At 44.8% G+C, this 15,000-nt stretch overlaps 1 protein-coding gene across 1 annotated transcript in view; it reads left to right on the top strand.

The window, feature by feature from the left end:
- LOC116073005 (coxsackievirus and adenovirus receptor homolog) overlaps positions 1 to 15,000 on the top strand; it is a 29,096-nt gene that overhangs the window by 13,296 nt on the left and 800 nt on the right. The window contains exons 3-7 of the mRNA XM_031344651.1: positions 4,220 to 4,424; positions 6,771 to 6,940; positions 9,003 to 9,207; positions 12,310 to 12,479; positions 14,130 to 14,334. Of these exons, the coding sequence (XP_031200511.1) occupies positions 4,220 to 4,424; positions 6,771 to 6,940; positions 9,003 to 9,207; positions 12,310 to 12,479; positions 14,130 to 14,334 (955 nt within the window). The remainder of the gene's footprint in view (positions 1 to 4,219; positions 4,425 to 6,770; positions 6,941 to 9,002; positions 9,208 to 12,309; positions 12,480 to 14,129; positions 14,335 to 15,000) is intronic.

The following is a 15,000-nucleotide window of genomic DNA, read 5'->3' as shown; positions in this document are numbered from 1 at the left end:
CCTGCCTGAGCTGCACAGTAATAGCAAGTAAGCAAACAAAATGAAGAAAAATTTAAAGCCTATGAAATGTATGTTAGACTATAGAAATCAATGTGAAATATTGTTGTAGAAGTGTCTTAGGGTTTTATTGCTGTGAAGAGAAACCATGACCAAGGTAACTCTTATAAAGGCAAACATTTAATTGGGTCTGGCCTACAGGTTCAGAGGTTTAGCCCATTTTCATCATAGCAAGAAGCATGGCAGCATTCAGACAGACATGGTGCTGGAGAAGGAGCTGAGAGTTCTGCATCTTGACTTGAAGGCAACCAGGAGAGACTGGGATCCTCAGGCAGCTAGGAGGAAGCTCTCTTCTGCATTGGGTAGAGCCTGAGCATAGGAGGAGCCCTCTAAAGCCCATCCCCACAGTGACTGGAAAGCCAAAGACAGTGCTAAAGAAGAGACACATACAATGACCCCCATGTCCAAGTACAGGATCACATTTAGTATTTTATTTTATTTTATTTGGAATGCTTTATATCAGCTTCACCGGACACATTTACTTTAAAAACTAGTCAGTGGCCGGGCAGTGGTGGTGTACGCCTTTAATCCCAACACTTGGGAGGCAGAGGCAGGCGGATTTCTGAGTTCGAGGCCAGCCTGGTCTACAGAGTGAGTTCCAGGACAGCCAGGGCTATATAGAGAAACCCTGTCTTGAAAAACCAAAACCAAAACCAAAACAAAAACAAAAACAAACTAATCAGTGTTGGACACTGTGATAGTTCAGTGTGTAAGAGTAGTTGCTGTGTGAGTATGAGAACCTGACCACTCCTGTGGAAAGATGTGTGTGGAAACACCTGCCTGCAGCAGCAGCACTGGGCCAGAGCAAGAGCCGAGGGGCCCAGGGAGGCCTGCTGGTTTCTATCTCAGCTGGTTCAGTGAGAGACCCTGTTGTGCTGGCTACTTTTATGTCAACTTGACTCAAGCTTCAAGGAAGGTAGAGCTTCACTGGAGAGGAGCGGACCTCAATTAAGAAATGCTTCCAAAAGACCAGACTGCAAGCAAGCCTGTAGCTCATTTTCTTAATTAGTGAACAATAGGGGGAGGACCCAGTCCATTGTGGGTGGTGCCATCTCTCCACTGGTGGTCCTGGCTTCTCTAAGAAAGCCAGCTAAATAAGCCATGGTGAGCAAGCCAGTGATCGGGACGCCTCCATGGCCTCTACATCAGCTCCGGCCTCTGGGTTCTTGCCTGTGTGAGTTCCTCATTTCCTTCAATTATGATGATGAAGCATAAGTCAGTTAAACCCTTTCTCCTCTGCTCGCTTTTGGTCATGGTGTTTCATTATAGAAACAGTAGCCATAACTAAACACTCATCTTAAGGGAACAAGGTGGAGCGCGATCTCAGTGAAACCCATTGCTGTCTGTTTGCCTCTGCAGACCCATAGGCCTACATAAATACACACACACACACACACACACACATGAAAATATAGTATTTATGACAAAAGTGATATTTATGAATTATATTGGTCCAGGGAAAGAAAGAAAGGATATATATTTTGGAGTGTGTGTGTGCCCCAGGTAGGGGTTTCCACAGAGGCCAGACAATGAGTCAGTAACTCCTAGGGTAGGATTAACGCTGTTGCGAGGTCTCTAACATGAGCGCTGAGACTAGAACTTGAGTCCTCTGGATGACCAGCAAACACCCTTAAGGGCTGAGCCATCTCTTGAGTCAGCTAATAAATAGTTCATGAAAGAAAGTTTATTGCTGGGTGGTGGTGGTGCATGCCTTTAATCCCAGCACTTGGGAGGCAGAGGCAGGTGGATTTCTGAGTTTGAGGCCAGCCTGGTCTACAGAGTGAGTTCCAGGACAGCCAGGGCTATACAGAGAAACCCTGTCTTGAAAAAAAGAAACTTTATTTTTATTCGCGGTTCATAGAGAAATAGTCATTTAAACCCTGAGAGTTATGTTCCTCTAGTCAGTGATGAATGAGAGCAGTCAGGCAGTTGGTTGTTTTCAACAATTTGCCCATGATGTCATCATGATGATAATTGAGGTGATTTCAAGGGTTGTGAATAGCTTGCCTTCCCCTCCCAGGATGCACTTCTTCTATGCATTCTGCTTCTAGAACTCCCTACTCTCTCCCAAGCATAAGAAGTAGGACCCAGCTCTATGCACTCACCCACACCCCCTTACCTTTTATTCTCCCCATTTCTCCTTCCCCACAATCCTCACTGCCAGCTTCCACCCCAGGCCCTGCCACTCACCACTCTCCCTTCACAGGGCCATGACATGCCATCAATGTTCAAGACTCATGTGGCTGCATAGGTGAAGGCTGGGGTGGACATAGGTGAAGAGCACACATCTTCCGTGCTCCAGGCTGACATTCAGGGGCAAGCGAAGAGGGTGTGATGAGAAAAACCACACAAATGGAACAACAACCCTTCAAGGGAGCCAGCCTTGGACCTTCATCGGCTACTGTCCTGGGCTTAGCTTCCAAGATGCAGAAGATGCCAAGGAGAGCCGGGGTGGGGGTGGGGCAGCTGGGAGAGCATCTGCAAGCTAGGGTGGGCGAAACACAGGCAAGGAACCCTGCCCCTCTGCTCAAGGGGTTCCCACAGAGCCCACCTGGAAAGCAATCTTCCCAGATGCCAATCAATGACTCTGATGATGCAGCCCAGAGCCACAGTCAATTAAAAAATGCACCTGGAAGGTACAGCAGTGTTTGTCCCTGGTTATGACTAGGGCACTGGTGTTCAGTCTTAGGTGTCTCCAGTGAGGGACTTCACCAGCCATGTGAAAATTATAAGATATGTTAAATTGATTTTAGAGACTGTCGAGGAGATTATTACAATTCATTCCCAACTCAAGATTAGCACAGAGTCTGTTGTCTTCTAAATCTGTCTTCAACTGTGGCCCTCCATGCCTGTAACGGGGAAAGCCTGAAACATCATTGGTACTAGGATCATGCTTTAGACATATAAGTTCTGGGGGACATTGGATTTTGTGTCTGTTAGGTTTTTTTTTTTTTAAATTCATTTATTTTTATTTATATGAGTACTTTGTAGCTGTCTTAGCACACCAGAAGAGGGCATCAGATCCCACTATAGATGGTTGTGAGCCACCATGTGGTTGCTGGAAATTGAACTCAGGTTCTCTGGAAGAGCAGTGATTGCTCTTAATCCCTGAGCCATCTCTCCAGCCTGTGCTTGTTAGTTTTAAAACTGTCTAAAGCAGTTGCTTTAGTACTTTTATTAGCACTTATGAATTGTAAGTGCCTAAGCAGTATTTTAAAGGGTGACTTATTTATTATACATACATGGTTGTTGTGGGCATTGCCTACAGAGGCCAGAGAGGTGATTAGACCCAATGGAACTGGGGTTACAGATGGTTGTGTGCTGCTACATGGGTGCTGGGAACTGAAACTGAATCCCCTGAATTAAGCCAGCTCTTAATTTCTGAGCCATCTCTCCAGCTCATCAGTATTCTTTCTTAATTCTAGTTTTTTAGGACAATGAATCACTCTATAGTTCCAGGGGCCTGGAGCTTGCTGCTGGCCTGAAGGTTCAGGTTGGCCTTGAACTCATGATCATTCCTCAGTATGCCCACTTACTGGAACTACAGGTGTGCCCCATCATGCCTGGCTTCCAATTTTGTATCAAGAAAGAAAGAAACTTGTCTTTTTATTAGATTGCACAGGGAAATTATGGCCAGCCTTCTTCGGAAGCCAAGGGGCAGCACACCCTTGTTTCTACCTGGGGATGTACTGCGGCCTCTGAAAAGCAGGAAAGCAGGGACAGGAATGAACATGTATGTGTTCCTGTCCACTCTGACCAAACAGTTCTGACTAGCAGGCTCTGCTATTTATTTGAAGGGGGGGGGGCTATAGCAGAGATCGCGTGGGTACGTTTCTACTTTGTTGTTTTGTGCTTTAAATATTGTAGGTTTCCTCAACCTGTATACCCTCACCTCTCTCCTCCCTCTGTCTGCCCTCCCTCCCTCTCTACCTCCCTCCCTCCTTCCTTCCTTCCTTCTCTCCGTCCCTCCCTCCCTGCCTCCTTCCTTCCTTCTCTCCTTCCTCCCTTCCTTCCTTCCTTCCTTCCCTCCTTCCTTCCTTCCTTCCTATCTTTCTAATTTTGATTCTATGGCAGCATGATATGTACAGAGCTGTAATAAAATGGGTTTTTGTTTATATTTTTTCTGTTTGGGCTATTTTTTCTTCTGTTTTGGATTTTTCAGATTATTTTATATACTGTAGATAAAATTTATTCTGACTTCTATCAAGATCTGAAAGGACGAGTACTTTTTACAAGTAATGACATCGCGTCTGGTGATGCATCCATAAAAATAAGAAACGTTCGGCTTGCAGACAGTGGCACCTACCAGTGCAGAGTGAAAAAAGCGCCTGGTGTTGCCAAGACAACCATTCAGCTGACAGTTCTTGGTAAGTTGTTGTAGTTGGTTGAGAGCAGCTTCTCAGTAAGAGGGTGAAAGGTCACAGTGCTGAAGTCACAACATTTACAGAAGACAAACTTGGCTTTTACAGTAATAATTGACTTTGTTCTTTCCACTATGCTAGGAGTGAAATCTAGGCCTCATGCTTGCTAGGAAAGAGCTTTGCCTCTGAGCCCCACCCCTAGCCCTAGGATTATAATTCACCTTCTGAAGTATTTCTAATGTCCTCGTACAGCTTAAAACAGAAAGCCATCACATTTTTGCATAAAAAATTAAGAAGCAGCTAACTTCTTTGCAAAGTTCTTGACATATTTCAAAATAAATGAAGAGTTTTATGGTGAGAAAGAACCCTAGGCTGGACTCACTAACACTGTATTGCGTCTGTGCTGTCGCTGTTCTGAACTTTGTCTTCTGAGAATTCAATACATTCCATGCCCTTGGTCCACAGTCCACCCTGTGTGCATTGGAACATGTAGTCTAAAAGGTTTTAATTGTCACTGTACCTGCCAGAGTCACCCCTTCAGAGCTGCATGTGAGTGCTCTTTTGCTTCCGCTGCACAAAGACTAAGGGGATTTCTGCACACAAGACCTGGGTATTTAGGGGGCTGGCAATAAAATAGTGAGGTGAGTGTGAATGTGAATGTGTGTATATGTGTGTGACTATGTGTGGGTATGTGTGAATGTGTGTGTGAGTGTGAGTGTAAATGTGTGTGTATGTGAGTGTGAATGTGAATGTGTGTGTGCATATATGTGAGTATGAATGTGTGTATATGTGTCATGTGTGAGTATGTGTGAATGTGTGTGAGTGTGAGTGTAAATGTGTGTGTGAGTGTGAGTGTAAATGTGTGTATATGTGAGTGTGAATGTGTGTGTATGTGTGTGTGTGTGTGCGTGTGCGTGTGTGTAGGTAGGACAGGAGTGGAGTCGGCTTTCTCCTGATATCTTTACATGTTTCCAGGTTTCCAGCTCAGGAGGCCAGGCTTACACTGGATGCTCCTTTACCCACTGACCCACTTGGCCTGTCTTAAATGCAAGTGTTACAGAATACAAATCTTAGAATTAAGATGTAAACATTGTGAAAATTTAAAATGTCTTCTCAAAAATATTAAGATAAATGTGATTAACCATTTTAGAAAAGAACTAGAAAAGATAAATTAAGAAATGTCTTAACATATTCCTAGGTCAATTATTTAGTGAATGTATACATATATATTCACCATATAGTTTTATTTATTTATACTTGGTTATATATAGAACAAATATGTGTGTATACACATACACACACACACACACACGCACACACACACACACACACACACAGTGCTTAAAATGAGACTGTTTACCGCAGGCTTAGGCTGGCACCCAGTTGGTCCCACTACTTGTGCAGGTTTAGGAGGTATGGCTGTGATGGAGAAAGTATACCTTTGGGGACAGCTTTGAGGATGCAAAAGCACCACACCGCTCTTTCTGCACGCTCTGCTTCCTGACCAGGATGTGAGCTCTCAGCTAGCTGCCAATGCAAGTTACCATGCCAGCCACTCCCCCAAGAAGATGATGAATTCTTATCCTTCTAGAACTCTAAACCCAAACAAGCACTTCCTTCTACAAGTTGCCTTGGCCATAGAATCTTACTAAAACAGTAGAAAAGAGCCTAAGATACCTATGAAGTCTGGCTGTACTTCTTTATCAAAACCTGCTCCTCACACATAATATTAACCATTCAGGGCCAGGAATATCGCCCATTGTAGACTGCTTACCTAATATAAATAGACTCTAGCCTCAGTCCTCAGTACTGCTGCCACAAAAAACAAAATATCAGTAAAACTTACAGAGTCAAGTTTCATAAAAATTTAGAATTGAAGACAATTTGGCAGAAAATGCATCAAAAGTTGCCCTCACATGCACTGCACACACACAGGGTCTCCAGGGAGCTAGTGTGGCCCTATGGCTAGCATGAGTCAGATTGCCCTTCATTTGCAGCCAACACTGACCTCCAGGGCTCTAGCTAAGTTCACTTGTCTGTGCCTTCTGGGAAGAGCAAGAGCCTGCTGGCAGAAGCTCACGTCTGCAGAATGCTAGGAGGGTGGTGGTGCTCTAAGGTAATCACTTTGGATGAGGAAATACACATAGTCACCGCACTTCATGAAGCCACAAACTAACCTGGGCATCCATGGGTGAGATCTGTATCCTTCTAGGTCCAGGTCTCACCCACATGTCCCCATCCTGTCTCCTGAGTGGCTTGAGGCAGTGAGTGACAGCAGACAGATGCTCAGTGCCATGCACATCTCTCTCTCTCTCTCCCTTCCTCCCTCCCTCCCTCCCTCTCTCTCTCCAGATCTCATTGGGAGTGTGAACATCACTACTCCAGAGCAGACAATTCAGGAAGCCCAAGGGGAAACTGTCCATCTGCCCTGCATGTTCACCTTTATCTCCAAGGACCAAGGACCATTGGACATCGAGTGGCTTCGGCTTTCAGGACCTAACAATGAGGCTATGGACCATGTGGTGAGTGTGCCCTGCGCCTGCTCACTCTTACTAGGCAGGTGTGGCTCCATGGCCTGAAGCCCCACTTGCCTAGGCCTGTGAACATGGATAGACAATTTGTGTGTGTGAATGTGTGTATGTGTGTATGTGAGTGTGAATGTGCGTGTGTGTGATTTCAGAAGAGGAAGGGTCATCAGGATTTCTTGAAGGCTTCAGAGGATAAGAGGATGTTGTGGATGTTCTGAAAATGTGGTCTTGAGTGTGTGGAAGAGGAGACAGGGAACAAGAGGGGTGTGCTGACCAGGCTGGGCAGCGAGGGTGATGTGCATTGTACATTAAACCAGAATCACTAGACTCTGTCAGAATCAGTGTCCTCTGTCTTTGTTACTTTTGTATCCTTTCATGTCACTATGCTGTCCAGCCTGGTCTCACAGTCCAGGGTAAAGTGATCCTTCTAACCCTCAGCCTCCCCTCCCAGCAGCGAACCTACAAGTGCAGGCCACTGCACCTGGCCACGAGATATTTTAAAACATATGCGAGTCTCTCCATACAACCAGCAAAATGGAGAGGTCAATGTACAGAGAGAATGATGAGCATCGTCAGTCTGTCTTCCTCATTTCAAGTTAAATCTCCCATACAATACATTTCTTAAAATAACAAAACAAAAGCTGAGCATGCCGAGACATACCTGCTATCCTTCTCCATGTAGGTCCAGTGAGGCAGGAGGATTGAGAGGAGAGTTACAGGCCAGCATGGGCTATAGAGCAAGTTCCAGAGCAGCCTGGACTGCATAGTAAGGCCCTATAACAAACAAACAACAAACAAACAGGGACTGGTGAGATGGCTCAGCAGGTAAGAGCACTGATTGCTCTTCTGAAAGCCATGAGTTCAAATCCCAGCAACCACATGGTGGCTCACAACCACCCATAATGAGATCTGATGCCTTCTTCTGGTGCTGTCTGAAGACAGCTACAGCATACTTGTAGTAAATAAATAATAAATCTTAAAAAAAAAAGAGTACAAACAACAAACAAACATTTAAAAGTCCGTAAAATATCAGTGTTAAATTATAGAAATGACGTAAAATATGGTTATAGAAGTTTTTGTAATAAAAGTGAACAGAGCCAAATGAAGAACGATAGAAAATCAAAGATAGAAAATCAAAGATAGAAAATCAAAGATACCTCTAAGGATGAGCCACACCCACAGACCCAGTCTCCCTTACCTGTGACACATTTGCCTTTTAGACGGTCCTTCAGTATCTTGCTTTACATCAAATGTTGTATATTAGCTTCATTTGACACATTTTATCTAAGAAATCAATACTGGGCTGGAGAGATGGCTCAGTGGGTAATGGAGAGGTAATGGAGTGGCTCAGTGGAGAGATGGTTCATGCACAAGGGCAAGGAACTGTAATGAAATCCCTAGCCTGGACATAAACAGTTGTGTGTGGCAATTCACGCTGTGAACTCCAACCTTGCAAAGGGCAGAGGCAGGAGCATGCCTGGGCCATTTTGCCTGGTATGCCAGGTCCAGGTTCAGTGAGAGAGTGAGTCTCAAAGGAATAAGGTAGAGTATAGAGCAGTCACCCAGTACCCTTTTCTGTCCCCAGGGTCCTCATAGGCAGGTGTCTTAGGGTTTTATTGTTGAGAAGACACACCATGACCACAGCAACTCTTCCAAAGGAAACCATTTAATTGGAGTTGGGTTACAGTTTCAAAGGTTTAACCCATTGTTGTCATGGTAAGAAACATGGCAGCCGGCAGGCAGACATGATACTGGAGAAGGTGCTGAGAGTTCTACATCTTGATCCACAGGCAGCAGAAAGAGACTGTGTACCACACTGGGCATGGCTTGAGCATAGAAGACCTCAAAGCCCGCCTTCATTGTGACACACTTTTCCCAGCAAAGCCAGACCTCCTAAGGGTGTCATCTGTTCTATGGACCATCAGTTCACACACATGAGTCTATGGGGGAGCATTCCTATTCAGAACACCATAGCAGGTAACCATACACATGCTCCACAAGTACAGCCCACGTTTGGTTTTGGTTTAGTTATTTTTTCTTCTTTGTTTTCTTTTAGGTTATTTTATATTCTGCAGACAAAATTCATAACGACGTCTATCCAGATCTAAAAGGACGCGTGTATTTTACCAGTAATGATATCGGGTCTGGAGATGCATCCATAAATATAACAAATGTCCAGCTCTCAGACGCTGGCACTTATGAGTGCAAGGTGAAAAAATACCCTGGCAGAGTCAACAGGAACCTCCATGTGGCTGTCACTAGTAAGTTTCTGTTGGTGGTGACGGGTGTCTTAGAATCAGGGTAAGTCCTCGCAGCACAAGTCATAGCAATTTATAAGACAAAACTTCAATTCTAGAGTAATAGTCATTTTTTTGCTGTTGGGGGAAGATCAGGGCTCATGCTTACTAGGAAAGGTTCTGCTACTGAGCCACAAGCCTAGCCCTAGAATAATAATTTTAAACTTTGGAGTATTCTAACAGACTCACTCTGTGTAAAAAAAAAAGTGGACTTTTTTTTTTTCCCAAAAGAAAAGAAGTTTTGTTGTTGCTTCATCTTATTTCTGTTCTCCCCCCCTTTTTTTTATTTATTTTATTTCATGTATATGAGTGTTTTGTCCGCACGTGTTTGTCTGGAAGTCAGAAGAGGGTGATGGATTCCCCTCGAACTAGAGTTACAGATAGTTGTGAGCCGCCATGTAGGTGCTGTGAATGGAACCAGGGTCCTTCAGAAGAGCGGCCAGTGCTCTTAACTGCTGAGCCATTGCTCCAGCCACTTGTTTTTAAGACAGGGTTCCACTTTGCATTTTTGGGTGGCCTGGACCTTTCCATGATGATGACCTCAGAGTTGTGGCTGCCTGCAGCCACACACGAACGGCTCTTCTGGAATGGGAATAGGAGCCTGTGAAAAACTATGGGAACCGGACTGCGGGAAGGGGTTAAAAATTGAGACCGAAGCATGGTGTGCTTTCAGTCTTCCACCATTATTCAACTGTCTTTGTTACAAGCAGGTAGGTAGAGAAAAACCCCTCCTCCAGTCCGTTAGCATCTCATGGCCCAATCAGCATCTTCATCTTCAGTCTCTGGAGGCGGGACTTCTGGTTTAACAGGAACTTGGAGAGAGGTGTGGCTATTTGCTGGAGCTTAGAGAAAGGCACGGCTATTTGTGGCAAGGCAAGGTCTGAAAGAACCAGCTCTTAGCTGGAGGAGGGTCACACAGATTCATAGAGATATGCCTGCATTTGCCTCTGATGTGCTAGGGTTAAAGGCATGCAGCACCATGTCCAGACTATGACAAACTTTTAAAATTCACAAAAATATTTTTAGAAAGTGAAGGGATTTTTGTTCAAGAATCTTCTACATGTATATAATGTATTTTTATCAAATCTACCCCCAGTTTCCTCTCCTTTCCCTTCTCCCTCTCTTTACCCCTCCCCGTCCCCTACTCAGTGCTGCCTTCTGTATGTGGGTTGAGGATCATCTACTGGAGTAGTGCAGCCTCAGTGCCTCTGTCCCTGAGGAAAACAGTCTTTCTCTCCTGAGAAGCCATGAATTCCAACAGCTCCTCAGATGTGCAACCTTCTACATCCCCAGTCCATCCCTCCTGGGATTTTGGCTGGCTTGACCACATGCAGGTTTTCTGCATGCAGGTCTTCTTTAAGTTGTTTGCACATAACTATAACCATTCTTTTTTTTTTTTTTTTTTTTTTTTTTTTTTGGTTTTTCAAGACAGGGTTTCTCTGTGTAGCCCTGGCTGTCCTGGAACTCACTCTGTAGACCAGGCTCATCTTGAACTCAGAAATCCACCTGCCTCTGCCTTCCAAGTGCTGGGATTAAAGGCATGCATCACCACTGCCTGGCTTGGAAGACCTTGTAGGTTGTTCTGTGTGAGCAGACGCGATTGAAGGCCCACACTCCCAAGGCTGCTCCTTGTCTCTGTTACCTTTGTCATGGCTCTCCAGATCTGGTTACACAATTAGTACGATCTGGTCAACAGAAGGTTGGAATGGGAGTTCTGAAAGGCTGGGTATGCAGCCAGGAGGCCTTCGGGAGGTATATGGCTCTGCACATTTCTCTGATGGCCAGAATGGGCAAGAGTTTTGTTGTGCGAGAAAGAACCCTGAGCCTGGACTCAGGAGAGCTGTGTTGTTGCTGTTGTTGTTCTGAACCTTGTCTTCTGAAATTTCCATGTGAATTAAGTGCATTTCATTCCCTTGCACCTCGGTCCACTCTATGTGTGTCCAAATGTGGAGTACAAAGAGCTTTAGTCGTCACTGTACGTGTCAGAGTTGCCCCTTCAAAGCTGTGAGTGAGCACTCTGAACTTTTGTTTTCCCTGCACTTAATTTTCTACATCGAGGAGCTGGGCAGTTAGGGGGCTAGAAATGGAGTAGCGTGCATGTGAGAGTGAGCATTTGTGCATGTATGTGCATGTGTGTGGGGGGGTGCATGCATGAATGTGTGTGTATGTTTTGTATGTGTGTGCATGTTTTGTATGTGTGTGTGTATGTTTTGTGGGTGGGGTGTGTGGGTGGGGGTGTATGTGTGTCTGTGTGTCTGTTTGTATAGGCACCACACACATCCTGCAGGTAGACGTCAGAGGATAACTTTCTGGAGTTGACATTTTCCTTCCACAGTGACCAAATTCAGGTTATCAGCCTGCCTGACAAGTACTTTCACCCATGGAGTATCACCCCAGTCTTCCTGGAAATTGTTATTTGTTTAGCTCTCAGATTATTGTACATCAAATAAAACAAAACTGAAAAGAACTTTCAACATTATTCTTAAGTGTGATCTAAAAGGAAAGCTTTTTAAAAACGTGTTCTGACTAGAGCCATAACCAGTTGTTATGGTTAAGAACACTGCCTATTCTACCAGAGGACTAGAGTTTGATTCCCAGCACCCACATGGCTGCTCATAGTTATCTGTGACTCCAATCTCAGGGATCTATACCTTCTTCTAGCCTCTGTGTGAAGTGCAAGGAGCCTGTGGCTCTGTGGCTAGCATGACTCAGATTGGCCTTGCATTTGTACACATCACTGACCTCCAGGGCTCTAGCTAAGTTCACTTGTCTGCACCTGCTGGGATGAGCAAGAGCCTGCTGGCGGAAGCTCACGTCTGCAGAATGCTAGGAGGGTGGTAGTGCTCTAAGATGATCACTTAGATGAGGACATGCACATAGTCACTGCACTTCGTGAAGCCTCAAACTAACCTGGGCATCCCTGGGTGGGATCTACATCCTTCTAGGTCCAGGTCTCACCCAAATGTCCCCATCCTGTCTCCTGAGTGACTTCAGCCTGGAGCCAGGCACTGAGTGACGGCAGATAAATACTCAGTGCCATGCACATGTGTGTGTGTGTCTCTCCAGATCTCATTGGGAGTGTGAGCATCACTACTCCAGAGCAGACAATTCAGGAAGCCCAAGGGAAAACTGTCCATCTGCCCTGCATGTTCACCCTTAGCCCTGAGGACCGTGGACCACTGTTCATTGACTGGATGCAGCTTACTGGACCTCAAAATGAGGTGGTGAACCGCATGGTGAGTGTGCCCTGTGCCTGCTCACTCTCACTAGGCAGGTTTAGTGTCATGCCCAGAAGCCCCACTGTCCAGGCCTGTGGACATGGATAGAATGACCTGTGATTTCAGAAGACGAAGGGTCATCAGATTTCTTAAAGATTTCAAAGGACAAGGGAATGCTGTCGATGTTTGGAAAATGTGATCTTGAAAGTATGTAACAGGACATAAGGAACAAGATGATGCTGAGCAGGCTGGGTAGCGAGGGCATGTGTGTGGAGTGTGTGTTCTACGTCCTGTATTTTTGTCATGGTCAAGCTTCAGCCTCCTTAGTGACTGGAACTACAGGTGTGTCCCATTATGCCTTGCTTCCAAAAAGAATTTGTCTTTTTGGGGGGCAAAAGGTGGTCTGTTCTTGTCTTTACTTGATTTATTACTAAACCCTCTGAGCAACTGGAAAACAGGAGCATACATGAATGGACAAGTGTGTCGACCTGTGCAGTCTGACCAACCCCCTCTCTAGTATAGGGCTATGGTATTTAACTATATTGGAAGTTATTTAATCACACTGAAACCTGGGTGTCCATTCATAATGGGAGTATGGAGGCCAAAGGTTTGGCTCAGCCCTTAAGGGCATGGGCTGCTTTTCCAGAGACCCAGTTTCAGTTCCCAGTAGTGGTACGGCTGCTCTCACCTGTCTGTTACCTTGACTCCAGGTGGCCTGGCACTCTTTCTGGCCACCAAGTGCTGGGGTTATAGGTGAGTGCCACCAAACCTGGGCCCAAAACCCCAAGTTTAAAAATAGTAATAAAAATGGGGGTATGGGACTACACCCCAAGACCACATGGACCCATTTCTAGCTCATCATTCTGTGTCTTTATTATTGTAGGTTTCATCATTCGGTGTCTTTATTAATTATTGTAGGTTTCTGTACATCTTCTACCTTCTTTTCATTCTTTCTTCCTTTATCTCTCATCTTTTATTCCTCTTTCTTTCTTCCTTTGCTTTCTTTTGTTCTTTCTTTCTGTGTATATAATGCAGTGCATGCATGGGCAAATGCATGTTTATGTGTGTGGAAACTGGAGGTTCAGGTTAGGTGTCATCTGCTGTCTCTCTCCATCACATGTTTTGAGATATGGTCTCTCACTGAAACTGGCGCTCACTGACTGGCCAGCCAATGCCTAGAGTTGACCCCCATCCCTTGTTCTAGTGGTGGGCTTACAGAAGTGTCAAATCATGTCTTGTTCTTACATTGGCTCTCGGGGTCCTAACTTGGGTCTTTGTCAAGATCAGACCCAAGATCTGTCAGACACTGTTATCTGAGCCAGCTCACCGGCTCTTTACTTTCTCTTTCATTTCTATTTCTTTTTTAAAAATTTTGTGGTAACATGGTGTATGCACAGCTTTGCTGAAAGATTTTCTTTTTTTTTATTACACTTGAGTCTTTTGCCTATATGTACATCTGTGCACTGCATGCGTGTCTAGTGTCTGTGGAGGTTAGAAGAGGATATTAAATCCCATGCATCTAAAGGTTACAGGCCATTGTGAACTGCCTTCTGAGTGCTGAGACCTCATCTTGGGTCCCCTGATGAGAGCCACATGCTTCTAACCACAGAGCCATTTCTTCAGCCCATGTTTGTTTATGGGTTTTTTTTCTGCTTTTTTAAATTTTAGTTTATTGCATATTTAGCAGACAAGATTTACAACAACTTCTATCAAGATATGAAAGGACGTGTGCAATTTACAAGTAATGACATCAGGTCTGGTGATGCATCCATAAATATAACTAATGTTCAGCTCTCTGATGCTGGTACTTATCAGTGTGGAATATCCCATGCCTTTGGCACTGCCCAGAGAAGCATTCAGCTGACAGTTGTTGGTAAGTTACTAGAGCTGGTAGAGAGCTCTTCTCAGTCAGTAACAGGGTGAAATGTCATGGTACTGAAGTCAGAGCACTTACAGAAGACAAAAGGCTCTTACAGTAATCATGGAATTTGTTCATTTCCACTGTGCTAGGAAAACCTGAGCCTCATAATTGCCAGGAAAGAGCTCTGCCCCCGAGATCCACTCCTAAGTCTAGGATTATAATGTCACCTTCTGAAGTATTCCAACGTCCTCACATAGGTTAAATAGTAAAGCTATCACATGTATTCAGATCAGAAAAAATAGGAAATGACTAACTTTTTTGCAAAGTTCTTGATGAATAAATGAAATTTTATTGTGTGAGAAAGAACCCCGAGCTGCGTCATGCCCTGTGCCTGTTGTTCTTGTCTTCTGACTTTGCCCTGAGAATTAAATCAATTTCATCTCCTCAGTCTACTCTGTGTGTACTGAGACAGAGAGTATAAAGAGTTTTCATGGTGGCCATACCTGTCAGGGTCATCCCTTCAGAGATGTGAGGGAGCACTCTGAGCTTGTGTTTTCATGGTTCATGGTGATATTATATCCCTTGTGTCGCTGTTCTCATCTTTAAAATGGAGCATGAGGGCTGGGAAGTAGTGCAGCTCTCGCTGATGGTCAGGAGGAGGGCTGGGAAGTAGTGCAG

Source organism: Mastomys coucha, unplaced genomic scaffold, assembly GCF_008632895.1.
Source record: "Mastomys coucha isolate ucsf_1 unplaced genomic scaffold, UCSF_Mcou_1 pScaffold23, whole genome shotgun sequence".
Classification (NCBI taxonomy): Eukaryota; Metazoa; Chordata; class Mammalia; order Rodentia; family Muridae; genus Mastomys; species Mastomys coucha.
This window is presented reverse-complemented; position numbering and strand designations above follow the sequence as displayed.